The 20,075-nt window shown below is 36.0% G+C and overlaps 1 protein-coding gene across 9 annotated transcripts in view; it reads right to left on the reverse strand.

Moving 5' to 3' along the window:
* Positions 1-210: 210 nt before the first annotated feature.
* Positions 211-20,075, reverse strand: part of ECHDC1 (ethylmalonyl-CoA decarboxylase 1) — a 55,062-nt gene continuing 35,197 nt past the window's right edge. For 5 of the 9 annotated variants that reach the window (XM_055263551.2, XM_063621426.1, XM_055263541.2 and 2 more), the window contains one exon: positions 211-1,786. In XM_055263551.2, coding sequence (XP_055119526.1) covers positions 1,378-1,786 — 409 coding nt within the window. In that variant the 3' untranslated portion in view covers positions 211-1,377. Of the gene's footprint in view, positions 1,787-11,538; positions 11,614-20,075 lie in introns of all 9 variants that reach the window. The other 4 variants (XM_055263524.2, XM_063621405.1, XM_055263512.2 and 1 more) reach the window with 1 other exon arrangement.

Genomic DNA, 20,075 nt, shown 5'->3' on the forward strand with positions numbered 1-20,075 from the left:
TTAGAGATTATTTAAACAGAATCTATAGGCAGTGTGTATATAATAAATATGTATGGAAATAAAACTAAAGCCTGTGAGACTTAAATTCCTCAAATAGCATATACCATTAATATTTTATATTTTCCTTACCGTATTCATTAGTAGTCTAACACTGGATTAAATGGCAGACTTAACAGTGTTAGCAGACGTGAATTCACTTTACACAAAATGTTATAGACCACAAAATCCACTTTTATTTGGTAGTTTTTACATCTATGGCCAAATAGTATTGGGTTGACACAGTAATCTAGAGTTTACCTCTGAAAAAAAGTAATGTGAGTCTGTCTAACCATATTTTCCTAACTCAACAGGAGGATCATGATGATAAGGCAAATGCAAGTTATTTTTACCATGATTCTCAAATGTGAATTGAATGTTACAGTAGCAAATACTTTTGACCTCTTGTGATGAGTCAGAACTACAACTTAATTCTTTGACTTTCACATTTTTTAAAAAGTGTACTGCTGGGATAATCAAAAATTTTATGTTGTGCATTTTTATTACATTTACTTTTGAAAGATAGTTAATAAAAGAAGGTTAGTTGTTTTTCAGGAAAAAAAAAGAAATCTGATGTAAAAATGCAAATTTATGTTGCAGGATGCTTCATGAGTCCCTTCGAGTGGTTTAAAACTACATCAACAGTAGTTGTTTATTACTAGTTGGAAATTCCAGGGCACACGAATGTCCAACTGTAGAATCAGTTGACTTTCCATGTCATGGCTACCATGGTTTAGTAGATAATTTACAATAGAAAACTAATTATTGAAAAGATCAAATAAAGTTCCAAATTTGTAGTGGGTAGTGAGGTACATCTTTTTTTAAATGAAGGGCTGTTTCCCATGAATTTTACTCCGGCTGTTTGGAGCAGAAGAAAATGATTGATCATACCCCTTTCTTGTTTTCTTTTTCCCTGATACCTCCCCACTTTTGTTCTTTAACAGCAACACTCATTCAGTTATTTTGGTAAATTATTTGCAGGTAAGACAGAACAAAAATTTTATGAAAAGTAACACCAGGAATAGGTTTTGTATAGAAGCTCTCCTTTTAAACACTGCTCTTTGGTTATAAGCTAAGAATTATTATTGGAATTGACAGCAATAATTTTTAAGCCAAAAGTGTGTATTTTAGCTAAATGTTCCAGATTACGCAGTAAATACCCAAATGAGTAATTGGCAAGAAATAAGGTAAATGAGTTCAGATATTCAAATGATTAAAAATAAGTCTGCATATTAATAGTAGCCTTCAAAGTAATTCTGATGTTCATATTTAATATCATTTAACATTTATACATATTCATCACTGGAGCTTTACTTGGAGTGCATCCACATGAAAAACCAATTATTTATTAAATTTTCCTTTCTTAGCAATAGCCTCTAAATTTGCAGGCCCACCCCAAACTGTTCCTAAAAGATCTCTTTCGTTCTGTAATGCTTCCTCCAAATATAGCTCTCTGCCTGAACAAACAGATTTTTTCAAAGCTCTAATTACTTCCGGTGGCCCTTGGATGAATTGCTTTAGCCATTCTTGTGCCTCTTCTAGAGATTTAGTTTCATCTGAAGACTGCAAGACCTCTTCAACCATTCCTATGTTTAGAGCATTTTTTGAATCCAGTTTAAGGGCCCCACTCAACACTTTCAGAGCTTGTCTACTTCCAATTATTTCAACTAGCCGGGTGGTGCCACCCCAGCTTGGTATTATGCCCATCTCTTTGTGGACGAATCTGATCTTACTCTCTGGAGTCATTAACCTGTAAAAGAAAAAAGAAAAGCTTAATTGTAACTCTCTGTATGCTCTAATCATAAAGTACTACCCATTCATGATCTGATGTGAACTCTCCATAGATCTTTATAGGTAGACATATTAAAAACAACGTTTGAAAAATATGGCTGTTTCATCTAGAATTTAATTTACTAACAGTATTTAAAACTTCCCTTTGAAAACAGTATCATTTTTTGTTGTGCTTGTTTACCCTTTGCAAACAAGAACCTTCTGTTTCTAAAAGCCCCAAGTTGATCTTTCTTAAGTGAGTGGTGACCTAATGAGAGGACGTGGATCAAGTGAAAGTATGGGAGTAGGAAATGTTAGGTGCATACTAAGAAGAACAAACCAAAAAGCATAGTAAGTTAAGGTTCTCAAAAGTCCTTAGAGGGGAAAATGCTTTTTAAATACAGCATCTATTCAGCAAGTATTTACTAAGAACTACCAGTGCCAGGTGGTGGTTTAGGTGCTGAGACTGCAGGAATGACCAAAATAAAATCCTTGTGCTCAGGAGCTTGTTTTCAGTTTGGAGAGAAAGGCACTAAACCATATAAAGTCAGTGGCAATGAGTGCTTTATAGCAAAAAGAGAAAAAGAAAATGAGGCAGGAGACTAATGAATTGACGATATGTGTGCTGGAGGTGTGCTATTTTGGATGAAGAAGGACTCTGAATATTTGAGCAGCTACCTGAGGAAATGAGCAATGCAAAAATCTGGGAAAAGATGTTCCAGGAAGAAGGAATTGCAAGTGCAAAAGTCTTGAAGTAGAACTGCTTAGTATCTCTGAGGACAAGTACAGTGTAACTGGAACATGGGGGATAAAATGAGAAGCATACTTACGGGCTTTAGTAAGGAGTTCAGATTTTATTTATTTTTTAAGTGTAAAGTTATTTAGAGGAGGTCAACCAAAGCATTAGCATCTGACATTTTACAAGGGCTGCTCTAGTTGCCATGTGCATGAAGAGCTTATTTAGCATTTCAAAGCTCTTTATACCAGTTTTTTAAGGAACTGGCAATACAGCTATTGCAGAGTTAGGACTTAAACCCAGGCAGGTTGGCTTCAGTTATCTTCATGGTACACATAATAGCTAGACAAGGTGGAAGCAGGGATACCAGTAAGAAAGTTATTGATAGTGGCTTGGATTAGACTGATAGCAGTGAGTTTCCCTAACGGGTTCATTTTCCCCAATCATGGGATTTTTATGAATAGGATGATTAATAAGAAAGTATAACAATAAAGGGGAGTTAACAAAGAAATTGGTGGGCATAGCAAACAGCCTCACATTTGCCAGTGCAACAGACTGAGTAAAGCTACACGATTTAGGAAATGCTGCCCATGCGTTTTATTTTGACTGCATGCTTCAAGAAGCTTTGACTTTCAAATTACACATTACAAAAAAGAAGACCTTAAGTTGGTTTGGCTTTCCAACGTGTTAAGTACTCAAATGCAGGTGATTTGGTTCTATTAGCACTAAGAACAAAAAACTCAGTCTTTGAACCGAGAGAATTCTGACAAATGCCCACTTACTAACTCACTGGGAAACTTTCTCTTCAAAGTTGTGAATTTCTGCAAAGGAAAATATGCCTCCATTATGAACAATTGCTTCTAGAGGCAAATAGCTATGAAAAATAATAGTTTTCAAGAAATAATTTTAAAATTGAGAGGAAAAAATAACAAGTCTTATAAAAATCTGAATTTATCACAATATTGTAAGAGGAGTACTGCCTTGTTAAACAGAAAACAATATCAAAAGGAATAGAAATTACAGAAATAATGTCTAATATTCTTAGAAATAGGAATTGTCAATATTGAACCCAATCTTATAAAGCTTTTTACATAATACATTAAATATGTAACTGTTCTGAATTGAATCCTAGAATTGGTTCCGAGCTGTGCCTATAATGGAGTAAAGGACTATGCCAGGAATAAATTCATTTAGAATCAGTGGAACATAAAAACTGGTTAAAGTCCTGGATGTTGGAATAATGTAGATGAGCTTATGACAACAAAAGTGATTACCTATGTAAGCACTTTCATATTTGGAATTATTTGCTTCTAAAGAAAAATCATCATCTCTATGGTGATTTTTTTCCATTTGCCTTATTTTATAAGGTAAACTGTGTCTTTTGGAATCATATTTTACAACTCCAACAAATCTTGAGGTTATCTTTGTAAAAATACCTTTTGTGATCAAAATCTAACATCCATTCTTTGCAAACTGTATACCTCGGGTGTGCTTGTGTACTGATATACATTAAATATATATTAAATAAATATGACCAAAAAATTCATTGGTGACAAAAGAACACAAGTAGTTTCCTCTAATAAACAGAGCATTCAGATGGTAACCTTTACAAGACTTTTTTAACCTAAAAATGAAAGTTTAAATATAAAATTTAAAATGCTGAAAAACCTAATTTAAGAAGGACATTATTATATTAACAAGATATATCCCAATATAGTTAACTGATAGACCCTACAGGATTATACACTAATTCTTTCTAGAGTTTAGATGCAGTTACCTGGTAATACAATTATTGCAAGGGATAATCTATGTAGAGTAATGGAAGACTTAGCTCTTATAATTTTGAAGACTTATGACAGACTCAATTTATAAAACCATATTAAACTTGCTTTTTTGACAAGTAAGAGAAGTGTCTTCTGACTGATAGTATAATCATTAGCAATGTTTAAAATTTCCTCTGACATCCTGGGGCAAAGGAGATGAGATTAATCAAATGTGGATATATTTCTTGTTACTACTGTCTGGATGAAACAATGTTATAAGAAAGACTACTCATAACTGGGGAAAGAGTTTCACCTTTGACAGGTGATACAAAGTCAACTGTCGATGATACCAGGAAGGACTGTTCAGTGAGTTACTACTTTTTGATGAGTTAACTCTTAAGTTTCAGGTCTTTGAACAAATGTATTCAAGAACATTCTAAAAAGAAATTACCAAATTTTACTAAAATAGGAAGTTTTTAGTGGAAAAGTTGCAAAAAAACAGCCTTTTTGTAATGTTGATTATTAAAGCAAGGTACTTCTAGTAAATTCTGTGATGAAGGATGGAAATATAAATAATTGAACTGGAAGAGTGTACAGCTTTGATGCGAAGTGCATACACTCAGAAGCCAGACTGCTGGGCTTGAAATCCTAGGATGGCCACTAGACTGGCTACATATCACACATTGTAAAATACAGCAAAGGCAAAAGAAACATGGTACAAAGAGGAGAGGAAGATTCATCTCTAGATCTTAGGAAGTTACTTAACATCTCTGCATCTCTGAATAGATAATTTGAACATATGTACTCCACAATTCTTTTATAGAGTGTGTCTGTATGTTTTAAAAAAATCTGTGGGAAATTGCCTCAAACACATCTACAAGAGAATATACAGTATTACCTATTTTTATTTGGAAATATAAAAGTTGTATATATTTTGTAGTCTGATACATAATAAACTCTATGTATACTGGCTTTTAATACTATTAAGTTGGTGGTATTGATAGGTCCGTAAAAATAACAGTAGTGAAGTAGTATAACAACAGTGAAGCAGTATAAAGTTGTCCCCTGGACTAAAATCACATAATCTCTAAAATATTCAAAGAGCTATACTCAAACTGTCCAGCAAACTCTTCTTCGATGTTGGTTTTATAAATGGAGAGCACAAGAAATATTCAATTTTTATATTGCCAAATAAAGTTAGAAATAATGCTGTATTCTACTACAGATATGGTTGAAGCAGAAGATTGCAAGCTGATCTTTTTTAAAAAACAGGTAAGACAGTTATCCCTCTAAGATTTCTTAGAACTGTCCAATACAAGTAACAAGAGAAATATCTTGAAATTTTAAAGAAAACCATTGATGTTACAAAATTAACATGATGTTATACATTTAAAGTTTGGAATCACTGATTTAAATATAAATAAGCTTTAGTGTAGGGCCAGAAACTGCTAGTCCTTTTACACTGATTGCATAAAGGGCCAAAGACAACAAAGTAAGCTTGCTCGCATGGGGAAATATAGCACAGAAAATTATAGAATTAGCAACAGCATCTCTGACCACAAACAATACTTTAAAGTTATGCCTCGAACATAAACTTACTTGTTCACACATATATTTTCCTGGTACCTTCTCCCTTTTGTTTTCTACCATCTGTAACATCACAAAACAAACTATGGAAAAGAGAAAGAACCCAAAAATTCTCCCTATAATCTCACCTTTCTGATTTCCAAGTCTCAGATGATTGGCTTCATGAGTTTCCATTCATTATATGCAAACAGACTGCTTGAGTAAGAAGGTATATAGTCGAATGCGTGAAAACTTTTGTTGTGTGGTTGTGAGGGGGGAGCAGATATAAAAATGTTTTGTGATATTGAAGTCTGATTTTAACATTTGGTAATCCTGGCATGATCACAGGTAGATTTTCTTGATGTCACAGCTCTAAAGTAAGAACTTCCAAGAAATGTGGTAACTACAAAACAAAGCAACATGGGCAGTGTGACTGCTTCCTGAGGTGGACATCTCCTATTCAGAGTAAAGTTACTTCCAAATCATGGGATTTGTTATTTTCGAATTGGGGTGGGGGCGGGATTGTGTGTGTGCATGCATTTATTTGTGTGTGTGCAAGTGTGTGTAATATTGTACTTTATTTATGAAGCCAGTATTTTTTTTTTTTTTTTTTTTGAGACGGAGTCTCACTCTGTTGCCCAGGCTAGAGTGTAGTGGTACAATCTTGGCTCACCACAACCTCTGCCTCCTGGGTTCAAGTGATTCTCCTGCCTCAGCCTCCCAAGTAGCTGGGATTACAGGTGCCCGCCACCACGCCCGGCTAATTTTTGTATCTTTAGTATAGACGAGGTTTCACCATGTTGGCCAGGCTGGTCTCGAACTCCTTACGTCAGGTGATCCACCCACTTTGGCCTCCCAAAGTGCAAAAGGCTACCGTGTAAGTTCCCTTGGGATAAGAATGTTTACAGCTTCCTTTCTTTATAATATAATTTGAACTAATGGGTAACAGCTGGAAATGCTAATACCTTGGCTGAGGGTTATTTATATTCATGAAAACAGCATTAGAGATTGAAAACAAATTAGATAGGCAGGCTCTAAATTGGATAGTTGAGAATTTTATTTCACTAGGGAGATAAAGGAATAAAAATGTGCTTTTCATTTGGCGTATAAACAGCTCAATACCCCAAAGGAGAAATGGGAAAAGAAAATGCAGATAATTCATACACATATAAATCAACCAACATGAAAATTTATGTATCACCAAAAATCTCTAAAAAGGCAAATAAAATTTAATTTTTGATTATCAAAATTATAAAAGATATCTTAAAAGATTATACTCATTGTAAGAAAGGATGCTCTCAAATAGACACTTACTTTCTGCTGGTGGTAATATAAATTGGTAGAATCTTTCCTAGAAGATAACGTGGCTATTACCAAAAGCCTTGAACACTGCATGTCCTTTCATTAAGTATTTGTGCTACTTACATGATTTATTTTCAGGAAATAATCTGAAATGTGGATAAAGCCTTTTGCTTAAGGTAATTATCACAGCATTAATCATTTTAGAGAAAAATTGGAAACAACAGACCAACAGAAAATCTCTCAACAGACCTAACTGCAAGTGGAAATCTAGTACATGATCAGGTGTTACCTCAAATCACTGGAACACAGAAGGCTTTCTAAAATATATAGTGTTGGGACAAATTGCCATTTGGAAAAAAAAATGAAACAAGATCCATTACTCACAGCACACATGAAAATAAGCTCAAAATGGATTAGATATGTAAATGTAAAACAAAACCATTCAAGTACTAGAAGAAACACGCATGAACTTTTCTATAACCTTGGTATATGGAAAGGCTTTTAAACTACCACTCGAAATCTAGATGCAACTTTTAAAAAGATTGATAGATATGACTACTTTTGTGTGTGTGTGTCTGTTTTTTTTTAGATGGAGTCTTACTCCATTGCCCAGGCTGGAGTGCAGTGGCACAATCCTGGCTCACTGCAACCTCCGCCTCCCAGGTTCAAGTGACTCTCCTGCCTCAGCCTCCAGAGTAGCTGCGACTACAGGCACGCCACCACACCTGGCTAAATTTTTTTTATATTTTTAGTAGAGACAGGGTTTCACCATATTGGCCAGGCTGGTCTCGAACTCCTGACCTCGTGATCCACCTGCCTCGGCCTTCCAAAGTGGACCATGGTTTTTTAAAAAGGCTTGCGTGGCAAAAAAGAATAAAAACAAAAAACAAGCAAAGTCAAAAAACAAGCTGAACAAACATATGCAAAACATTTCATAGATAATGACATCCCTAATACTTGAAGAACTTTAAGAAATTGAAGGAAAAAAACAAATATCCTGTTGAGAAATAAGCAAAATATGAATAAATAATTCACCAAAAAAAATTTTTTTAACGGTCCTTAAGACATATGAAACTATAATCAACTTCATTTTAACAGAAATAGGCTGTGCGCAGTGGCTCATGCCTGCAATCCCAGCACTTTGGGAGGCTGTGGATCACCTGAGCTCACAAGTTTGAGACCAGCCTGGGCAACATGACGAAACCTCGTCTCTACAAAAAATACAAAAATTAGCCAAGTGTGGTGGTGCACGCCTGTAGTCCCAGTTACTCCGGAGGCTGAGGTGGGAGGATGACTTGAGCCCTAGAGGCACAAGTTGCAGTGAGCAGCGATTGTACCACTATACACCCCAGCCTGGGTGAGACAGAGCAAGACCTTGCCTCAAAAAAGAAAAAAAAGAAAAAAGAAAAGAAAGAAATGCCTATTAAAACTATGCTGAAATATTGTTCCTTACCCATGAAATTGGCAAATTCAAAAGCTTAATAGTAGGCTCTGTTGACAAGGCTAAGTGAAACAGACTAGAGGGAATGCAAGACTTGTCTATCTCTTATGGAAGAAAATTTGGCAATAATTAATAAATATTCATTAACTCATTAATATTTATTTAACTTTTGATTTAGCAATCCTATTTCTAGTGTTTATCCTTAAGATATGCCATTAGTATTGCTAAAAAATATACATAAAGTTATTCACTACAACATTCTAACATATTCAAGACATAAGGCTGGAAACAAGGGAAAAAATTTAAACTGAATGCAAAAACTAAAGCAAGGTATTTTCAAATGAAATCACATTGAGGGAGAAGAAAAGGAAAAATCAGGTAGACAGCTAAGGCTAGTCCTTCGAGAAATAGCCTGAAAAATCACAGCTACAGGCACAAACACAACAGCCTGGGGAAAAACTAAACTGCAACTACACTAATAAGAAAGCAAGGCCCAACAGAGAAGCCTTTTTCCCTTTGTGTGATCAGGGGGCTTCCAGGAAAAAGGTTCCTCCCCTTTTCAGGCATATACATGGTAGGCTCTGTGGGGACTTGCACAGGAATGGCGGGTGGGCTTACCTGAAACAGACCTGCAGTTACACAAACAAGAGAAGCTTCACTTTGTGCTTACCCAAGACATACCCATAGCTGCAGAGATAAGGAGAGTTACACAAATAGCTACAGAGATGAGGGGAGTTTCTTATAAAAGCTTTTGGATTCAAATGTAAAAACAGCAACCCACTCGGGCCCCCTCTCCACTACAAAGGGTTTTCTTCTTTCACTTATTAAACTTTGACTCCAACCTCCCCCTTGTGTTCACGATCCTTAATTTTCTTGATTGTGAGACAAACAGCTCGGATAACACCTCAGACAACAAGACCATTCACCCAAGACCAATTCAACATCAAAGAAGGAAAAACAACAAAAACAACAGTGAACTAATGTAAGTAACTTCTGGACACAGTACAATACTTTATTTATCCTTAGTCTGGGTGAAAAAAATATATGATACACAAAGATAAAACACAACAGCAAAATGTTAAAAATTGTTGGACCTGAATGAATGGCACAGGGAAATTATTTGTATTACTCTCATGCCTTTTCTGCAAGTTTGTAGTTATTTCAAAATTAAAAATTAAAAAATACAATTCCAGTTTCTCTCTCACACCAAATTCAATAGTAAAATATTAAATATTAGACATATAAAAATGTGTACATGCTTTTTTTTGCCAAAAGTTGATGCTAAAAGCCAAGCAGTCTGAGTTTGTCACTTTCTATTTTCTAAGGTGGTTTTGAGAGATTTTTCTCTATTTTCCTGTGTTTTTAGAATAACTGGAATTAGAAAATAGAATCTAGGAATGAGTGTTTTAAGTACTTCCTGAAGCACATTCTGGAATCTTGATCTTGAAACCAAGCTAACCATCCATACTACAGGTATAATTATGTTTAAAATAATGTCTGTATCAGAGAATCCTTTATAAATTAGGTATACAGTCATGCATTGAATAACAACATTTCAGTCAGCAATGGGCTGTATGACAATGGTCCCATAAGATTATAATGGGACTGAAAAATTTCTATAGCCTGGTGACATCATCGCCATTGTAATGTCATAGAACAATGCTTTACTCACATTTTTGTGGTGATGCTGTTAAAAACAAACTTACTGCACTGCTACCTGTACAGAAGTATAGCACATACAATTGTGTACATTACATAATACTTGATAATAATAAATGACCATGTTAATGGTTCAGGTATTTACTGTACTATACTTTTTTTTTTTTTTTTTTTTTTGAGAAAGGGTCTCACTCTGTCCCCCAGGCTGGAGTGCAGTGGTGCCATAATGGCTCAATGCAGCCTTGACTTCCTGGCCTCAAGCGATCCTCCTGCCTCATCCTCCCCCAGTAATGGGACTACAGTCCTGTGCCACCATGCCTGGCTATTTTTTTTATTTTTTGTGTCTCACCTATGTTGCCCAGGCTGGTCTCCAACTCCTGAGCTCAAGCAATCCTCCTGCCTTGGCCTTCCAAAATGCTGGGATTACAGGCATAAGCCACCACACCTGACCTATACTTTTTATGTTATTTTAGAGTGTTCTTTTACTTTTATATGTAGAAAATTAAATGTAAAATAGCCTCAGGCAGGTCCTTCAGGAGGAATTCCAGAAGACAGCATTATCATCATAGGAGATCACAGCTCCATGCATGTTACTGCCCCTGAAGATGTTCCAATGGGTAAGATGTGGAGGGGTAGGACAATGATATATTTGGAGAGGTAGGACAATGATATGGATGATCCTGACTGTATGTAGGCCTAGGCTAATGTGTGTGTTTGTCTTAGCTTTTAATAAAAAAAAAAAAAAAAAAAAAAAAAAAAAAAACTTTTAAAAAACATGAATAAAATAAAAATAGAAAAAGCTTATAGAATAAAGATATAAAAAAACAATACTTTCGTACAGCTGTAAAATGTGTTTGTGTTTTACATGAAGTGCTATTACAAAAGAATAAAGTTTTTTAAAATTAAAAAGCTTATATAGCACAAAGTTATCACTTTTCACTGGCAATCAAATAGAAATATAAAAGTTAGCAACAAATCTGACAATTAAATTCCCTATGCCAAGCCCATACATGGTAGGTAGATTGGCCCTGAAGAGATGACCTAATCCCTGGCAACTGTGCATGTGTTACCATACATGGCAAAAGAGACTGCAGATGTAACTAAAGTTGAATCCTTAAAATAGGAAAATTATCCTGGATTATCTGAGTGGACCCAATCTAATCATGAGAACACTTAAAAGCAGAGAAATTTTCCAGCTGTAGTCAGAGAAATGCAGCATAAGGATAAATAAGAGAGATTCAAAGTATGAGAGGAACTTGACTCACCACTGCTGGCGGAGCCACATGGAAAGCATGAGAAGGAATTCAGAAAATCTCCAGGAGGAAAGAGTCGTCCCCGATCTGGCAGCAAGGAAACAGGGACTTCAGTCCTTCAAGTGCGTGTAACCAAATTCTACCAGTTGGAACCTGGATGAGCCTGGGAGCGAATCTTCCCCTAGAGTCTTCAGAGCCCACTCCAACTGACACTTAGATTTTGGTCTCATGACACAAGGTTTAGAAAAACCAGCTGAGCCCAGCTGGACTTCAGACCTATACATCTGTGAGATAATAACGTGTTGTTTTAAGCCACAAAATTTGTGGTAGTTTGTTATAGCAGCAATAGAAAACATACGTATTAGCATTTTCTTAATTTATATTTCATTCTAAATATCTTTAATTTGTCAAGGTGGATTAAAAAATGAGAGGCTATATTACCACATTTCTAGCTTTTCATTTCCTCACATTAATTTTGTCACTAAAAGGGAAATACAATGCTTGACTAGACTCTGACCATTGAGAAATACCAATTTTTAATTCATGTTAGTCTTTTGCTTTTAAAAGTGTTTTTTAAAAGCCATTTTCTCTTGGAATATTTTACATGAAAAGTATGACTCAAGTGAGGGTCTATCTATGCAAAGTAGAACTGTTTCTGACATACGTATACATTACATCTATTACCAGCTGGTGCTCACAGGGTTTTGGGGGAAGGGGACAGTGTTAGAATGCTACATGAGTTCATTTCTTTTATATATTCATATTAAGTGTATCTCCATTTGCTGAAGTACTTCCATTGGCACAGATGAAAATGTCAGTTGAGTGAATTCCAGGCAATTCTCCAAGGTAAGAAAGTTAAACAAGCAAAACGGGCCAACACATATAAAGAAGGAACTTATCTTTTTAGCGAATGCTATGAAAGCTTTTGGTGTTTTTTTAGAACAAGCAGACATTCTTAGGAAATAATTAAAACAATCTGTCATAGAAAATAACTGATGAGATACTGATAAAATTAAGGGGAAAAAATCAGCTAGAGGAACTTGTACTGACTTATCACTTCCTGGAAACTGGGGCTAGTAATGTAGTTCATTCAGTATGCAATCCTCTCTATTAGCCTCTAACATTTAAGAACTATAGTTGCTTTTGGTATGTGGGTTTTAAAAGGGCTGAGTAGCATAGGACAGTGCTTGTCAAATTTCTCTGGTCAAGGATCAATTTCTTCTTCATTTTTAAAAAAACTTTCTAATCGATTGCAGACCAATAATTTTGTAAAATATAACAAAAACATACTACTAGAAAAATGAAACAAAAAGCCAAGACACAAGGTTTGTGAATGGCTGTGCCTAGCACATGTGGGTGCTAAAATATGTTTAATAAACAGACACCACTTTCAGAAAAGCTGGTCCAAAAATGAATAAGTTTTCATCAGAAGCTTCTCAACAAAAGCACCTGGTATATCCAGATACTGAGAGTAGGTAGTACCCTCAGACATCTTGTAACAAATAAAATTAAATATTTAATGAAGGTCTAGGATGCATTACATTTTCTTCAATTAGAGAATGATAGCTAGGCAATTTAGCAGTATTAAAGGATTAAATAATTTCTGATTATTTTTCCTGCTATTGTGCTTTTTTGTCCTAAACTCTAACTACACTTAAACATAGATGAGAAATCAATATGAAGAATGGTACAAAAGTCTAATAAAGATGAACACCGGAATCTATGTTAGAGGGTTTTCACTTGTTCCAAAACATCTAAAAAGTCTTAATTTTCATTTTCTTTTACATAGAGGATTTTTCAGTGTAATAATGCACACTTGCATGTAGCTTAAGATTCTTTTTTTTTTTTCTTTTTGAGACAGAGTCTCACTCTTGTTGCCCAGGTTGGAGTGCAGTGGCACGATCTCAGCTCACTGCAACCTTCGCCTCCCGAGTTCAAGTGATTCTCCTGTCTCAGTCTCCTGAGTAGCTGGAATTACAGGCGCCCGCCACCATGCCCGGCTAATTTTTGTATTTTTAGTAGAGACGGGTTTCCACCAAGTTGGCCAGGCTGGTCTCGAACTCCTGACCTCAGATGATCCACCCATCTCGATCTCCTAAAGTGCTGGGATTACAGGCCTGACCCACTGTGCCCAGCCTTAAAATTCTTTTAATTACTAGATATACATTTTATATTTATATATGTGTTGAAATTATATATTTCATAACTACCTGTATTTCAGTGTAAAGTGAGGAATGCATTTAATACTTTCACACATAGAGCATTTCCTGTTTAGTCTCATATCAAGCATAAAGCCAATGACTGCTTCCTCCTCACAGAATAAAATGTAATAGTAGTATTCTAATGCAATCTGCACTGATGACAGCAGAGGGCACTGTCATATAAAATAACTTTTTTTTATTGTGCATAAGAATTTTGTGCATTATTGAACACTAGTTTTCAAGAGGCTAGGATTTTTTTTTTTTTTTTTTTTTTTGAGACGGAGTCTCGCTCTGTTGCCCAGGCTGGAGTGCAGTGGCGCGATCTCGGCTCACTGCAAGCTCCGCCTCCCGGGTTCACGCCATTCTCCTGCCTCAGCCTCTCCGAGTAGCTGGGACTACAGGCCCCCGCCACCATGCCCGGCTAATTTTTTTGTATTTTTAGTAGAGACGGGGTTTTCACCGTGGTCTCGATCTCCTGACCTCGTGATCCGCCCGCCTCGGCCTCCCAAAGTGCTGGGATTACAAGCGTGAGCCACCGCGCCCGGCCAAGAGGCTAGGATTTCTGTAAACTGTCTTATATACCAAAAAAACTGGAAAATCTCTATTTGTGTGAGCATGAAGCAACATATTTTAACTGATGAATGGAAACCTGAGTCATAAATTATAAAAAAAATTAATATAAAATTTACTGTTTTTCATAAGTTAGCATACTGAAGCCTTTCTCATTCTATTTCTACTACTATATTATGCCATTTATATGAAGTCAAAAAAATAAAAAATATATTTATTATAGAATATTTAGCTTATAAAACTATAAAGGAAAGCCAGAAAGTAATTACCTTAAAATTCAGGGTAAAAGCCAAGTTGTGAATACAACAGGAAAGTTCTTGAAGGAAATTCAAAGTGCTAATCCAGTGAACACATGAATAACAAGGAAGCGAAACAGTCTTATTGCCGATATGAAGAAAGTTTTAGTGGTCTGGATAGAAGACCAAACCAGCCACAGCATTTCCTTAAGCCAAAGGCTAATCCAGAACAAGGCTCTAACTCTCTTCAACACTACAAAGGCTGAGAGAGGTAAGGAAGCTGCAGAAGAAAAGTATGACACCAGCAGAGATTGGTTTATGAGGTTTAAGGAAAGAAGTCATCTCGATAATATAAAGGTGCAAAGTGAAGCAGTAAGGGTTAACACAGAAGCTGCAGCAAGGGATCCTGAAGATCTAGCTAGGGTTATTGATGAAGGTGGCTACACTAGGTAACAGATTTTTACTGTAATATTAATGGTCATTTGGCAGTATTCCCTGTGAGCCAGTGGTGACAGTGGCCATGGGTGACACTCTTCCACTTTTGGAAAGGGGAGAAAAGACTGGAAAGGTCTACATCTTGTGGTCTGAGTTACAGCTCAGGCAAGTCAGAACACCAGCTAGACTTCTAAAGTTTTTGACTGTAGTGTCAGGCTCCCAGACAGTACCTCTGGACTTGTCCAGAGTCTAGTGGAAATCACCACCCTGCAGGGAAGAACACAGGCCTGGCTGGCTTTGCCACTTGCTGATTGTAGAGTCCTAGTCCCTCAAGTGAACATAGGCGGTATCCAGGGGGTGGTTATGCAAGGCCTTGGGCAAGATCCAGTGCTGTGCTAGCTTCAGATATGACCCAGCACAGTCCTAGTGGTGGTGGCCATAGGGTTACTTGGTTCACTCCACCCTCAGCTCCACGGGGTTCAGCAGAGAGAGAGAGAGAGAGACAGAGAGAGAGATTTCATTTGTTTGGGAAAAAGTAAGGGAAGAGAACAAGAGTCTCTGCCTGGTAATCCAGAGAATTCTTCCGGATCTTCTCCAGGACCATCAAGTCAGTATCTCCAGAAGTCTGCAAGAACCACAGCATTACCGGGCTTCGGGTGCCCTCTAAAGCAGATACAGCGTAGATCACAACACCTACGTCCTTCTGAATATCTAGAAAGCCTTCCCAAGAAGGACCACTATGAACAAGCTCAGACTGTGAAGATTATAATAGATACCTAATTCTTCAATGCTCAGATACCAAAGAACATCTACAAGTACCAAGGCTGCCTAGGAAAACATGTACCCACCAAATGAACTAAACCAGGTACCACAGACCAATACTGGAAAAAGAGATATGTGACTTTTCAGACAGAGAATTCAAAGTAGCTGTTTTGAGAAAACTCAGAGAAATTCAAGATAACACAGAGAAGGAATTCAGAATCCTATCAGATACATTTAAGAACAAGATTGAGATAAAAAGAACCAAGCAGAAATTCTAGAGCTGAAAAATGCAACTGGCATACTATTGAAGAATGCATCAGAGTCTTTTTATGGCAGAACTGATCTGGCAGAAGAAAGAATTAGTGAGCTTGAAGACAGGCTATTTGAAAATATAGTCAGAGAAGACAAAAGAAAAAAGATAAAAAAAGCATCCCTACAGGATACAGAAAATAGTCTCAAAAGGGCAAATCTAAGAGTTATTGGCCTTAAAGAAGAGGTAGAGCAAGAGACAGGGTTAGAAAGTTTATTCAAAGGAATAATAACAAAGAGCTCCCAAAACCTAGAGATAGATATCAATATCCAAGTACAAGAAGGTTATAAAGCAGCAAAGCAGATTGAACCCAAACAAAAGTACCTCAAAGCATTTAATAAACTTCCAAAGGTCAAGGATAAAAACGCGGTCTGTAATAAAGGATCCTAAAAGCAGCAAGAGAAAAGAAAAAACACATAATTAAGCTCCAATATGTCTGGGAGAAGACTTTTCAGTGAAAACCTTACAGGCCAGGAGAGAATGGTATGACATATTGCAAGTGTTGAGGGAAAAATTCTTTTATGCTAGAATAGTATATTCTGCAAAAATACCTTCAAACATGAAAGAGAAATAAAGACTTCCAGACAAACAAAAGCTGAGGGATTTCATCAACACCAGACCTGTCCTATAAGAAATTTAAAGGGAGCACTCTAATCAGAAAGAAAACGATGTCAATGAGCAATAAGAAATCATCTGAAGGTAAAAAACTCACTGATGATACTAAGCATACAGAAAAACACAGGATATTAAAACACTGTAACTGTGTCTTATCTTAAGTAGAAAGACCAAATGATGAACCAATCAAAAATAATAACTACAACTTTTCATGACATAGACAGTATACAACAAAAAATTAAAAAGCCAGAGGATAAAGTTAAGGCATAAAGTTTTTATTATTTTCTTTTTGCATGTTTGTTTGTTTATCCAAACAATGTTCAGTTGTTATCAGCTTAAAATAATGGGTGATAAGATAGTATTTGCAAGCCTAATAAGATGCAATATTTGCAAGCCAAAAAACGTAAAAGATACACAAAACAATTAAAAGCAAGAAGCTAAATCAAATCACTGAGAACATCATCATCACAAAAAGGAAGAAGAAAAGAAAGAGAAGACCACAAAACAATCCAAAAAACAAATAAAATGGCAGGAGTAAGTCCTTACCTACCAATAATAATACTGAATGTACATGGACTAAACTCTCCAATCAAAAGACACAGACTGGTTGATGGATTAAAAAAAAAAAAAGACCAAATCATCTGTTGCGTACCAGAAACACATTTCACCTATAAAGACACACAAAGACTGAAAAAAGATATTCCATGCCAGTGAAAACAAAAAGAAAACATGAGTATCTATATTTATTTCAGACAAAATAGATTTCAAGACAAAAATTGTAAGAAGAGATGAAGAAAGTCACTATATAATGATAAATGGGTCAATTAAGCAAGAGGATATGACAATTTTTATGCCACCCATCACTGGAGCACCCAGATATATACAGGAAACATTAGAGCTAAAGTGAGAGATAGGCCTCAATACAATAATAGCTAGAGATTTCAACACCCCCTACGTTCAGCATTTGATATGGTTTGGATTTGTGTCCTCACCCAAATCTCATGTAGAATTGTAATCCCTAATGTTGTAGGAGGAGGTGATTGGATCACGGGGGCAGCCTTCTCCCTTGGTGTTCTTGTGATAGTGAATGAGTTCTCATGAGATCTTGTTTGAAAGTGTGTAGTACCCTCCCCCTTTTCTCTCTTTCTCCTACTCGAGCCATGTAGGACGTACCTGCTTCCCTTTCATCTTCTGCCATGATTGTACGTTTCCTGAGGATTCCCCAGCCATCCTTCCTGTACAGCCTGTGGGACTGTGAGCCAATTAAACCTCTCTTCTTTATAAATTACCCAGTCTCAGGTAGTTCTTTATAGCAATGCAAGAATGGACTAACACAGCACTGGACAGATCTTAGAGACAAAAAATCAACAAAGAAACATCAGACTTAATCTGCACTATAGAAACAAATGTACCTAATAGATTTTTATGCAATATTTCATCCAAGAGCTGGAGAATACACATTCTTTTCCTCAGCACATGGATCATTCTTAAAAGTAGACTGTATGTTTGGTCAAAAAACAAATCTTAAAACATTCAAAAAATTAAAATAATAAACATCTTCTGTGATCACAATGAAAACTACAAATCAATAATGAGGAATTTTGGAAACTACACAAATACATGGAAATTAGACAATATGCTCCTTAATGGCCAATGGGTCAATTAAAAAATTAAGAAGGAAACTGAAAATTCTCTTAGAACAGATGATAATGAAGTACAACATACCAAAACCTATGGGATACAGCAAAAGCAGTACTAACAGGGAGTTTATAGCTATAAGTGCCTACATCAAAAAACAAGAAACATTTCAAATAACCTAATAATGCATCTTAAAGAACTAGGAAAGAGCAAGCCAAACCCAAAATTAGTAGAAGAAAAGAAATACTAAAGATCAGAGCAGAAATAAATGAAATCTAAATTAAAAAAATATTGACTGGGCATGGTGGTTCACGCCTGTAATCCCAACACTTTGGGAGACCAAGGCGGGCAGATCACGAGGTCACAAGTTTGAGACCAGCCTGACCAACATGGTGAAAGCCCATCTCTACTAAAAATACAAAAATTAGCTGGGCATGGTAGCATGCACCTGTAATCCCAGCTACTCAGGAGGCTGAGGCAGGACAATCACTTGAACCTAGGAGGTGGAGGCTGCAGTGAGCTGAGATTACACCACTGCACTCTAGCCTGGGTGACAGAGTGAGACTCTGTTTCAAAAAAAAAAAAAAAAAAGAAAGAAAGAAAGAAAAGAAAATAATACAAAGGAGCAATGAAACAAAAAGTTGGTTTTTTTGAAAAGTTAAACAAAATTGACAAATCTTTAGCCAGACTAACAAAGAAAAAAAAAAGAGAAATTCCAAATAAATAAAATCAGACATGAAAAAGGAGACATTACAACTGATACTGCAGAAATTCAAGGATTATTAGTGGCTACAATGAGCAACTACATGTCAATAAATTGGGAAATCTAGAAGAAATGGACAAATTCCTAAATACATACAACCTACCAAGATTGAGTAGGAAGAAATTCAAAACCTGAACAGACCAATAACTAGTAAGGAGATTGAAGATGTAATAAAAAGTCTCCCAGTAAAGAAAAGCCCAGGATGCAATGGTTTCATTGCTAAATTCTGCCAAACATTTAAAGAAGAACTAATCGCAATCCTACTCAAACTATTCCAATATTCTGAAAAATAGAGGAGGGGATACTTCCGAACTCATTCTCTGAGGCAAGTATTACCCTGATACCAAACCAGATAAAGACACATCAAAAAAAGGAAACTACAGGCCAATATCTCCGATGAATATTGGTGCGAAAATCATCAACAAAATACTAGCAAACTGAATTCAACAATATATTAAAAAGATCATTTAACATGACCAAGTGAAATTTATCTCTGGGATGCAAGGACGGTTCAACATACACAAATCAGACAGTGTTAAACACCATACCAACAGAATGAAGGACAAAAGCTATATAATAATTTGGATTCATGCTGAAAAAGCATTTGATAAAATTCAATATCCCTTCATGATAAAAAACTACTAAGAAACTAGGTATAGAAGGAACATACATCAACATAATAAAGGCCACATATGACAGACCTTCAGTTAGTATCATACTGAATGGGGAAAAGGTAAAAGCCTTCTCTCTAAGATCTACAACACAACAAGGATGCCTACGTTCACAACTGTTATTCAACATAGTACTGGAAGTCCTAGCTAGAGCAATCAGACAAGAAAAAGATATAAAGGGCATCCAAATTGGGAAGGAAGAAATCAAATTATCCTTGTTTGTAGATTATACAATCTATGTCTGGAAAAAGCCTAAAGTTGCAAAATAAAAAATCAACATACAAAAATCAGTAGCTTTTCTATATGTAAAGAGTGAACAATTTGAAAAAGAAATCAAAACAGTAATCC

The sequence above is a fragment of the Symphalangus syndactylus genome, chromosome 2 (assembly GCF_028878055.3).
Source record: "Symphalangus syndactylus isolate Jambi chromosome 2, NHGRI_mSymSyn1-v2.1_pri, whole genome shotgun sequence".
Classification (NCBI taxonomy): domain Eukaryota; kingdom Metazoa; phylum Chordata; class Mammalia; order Primates; family Hylobatidae; genus Symphalangus; species Symphalangus syndactylus.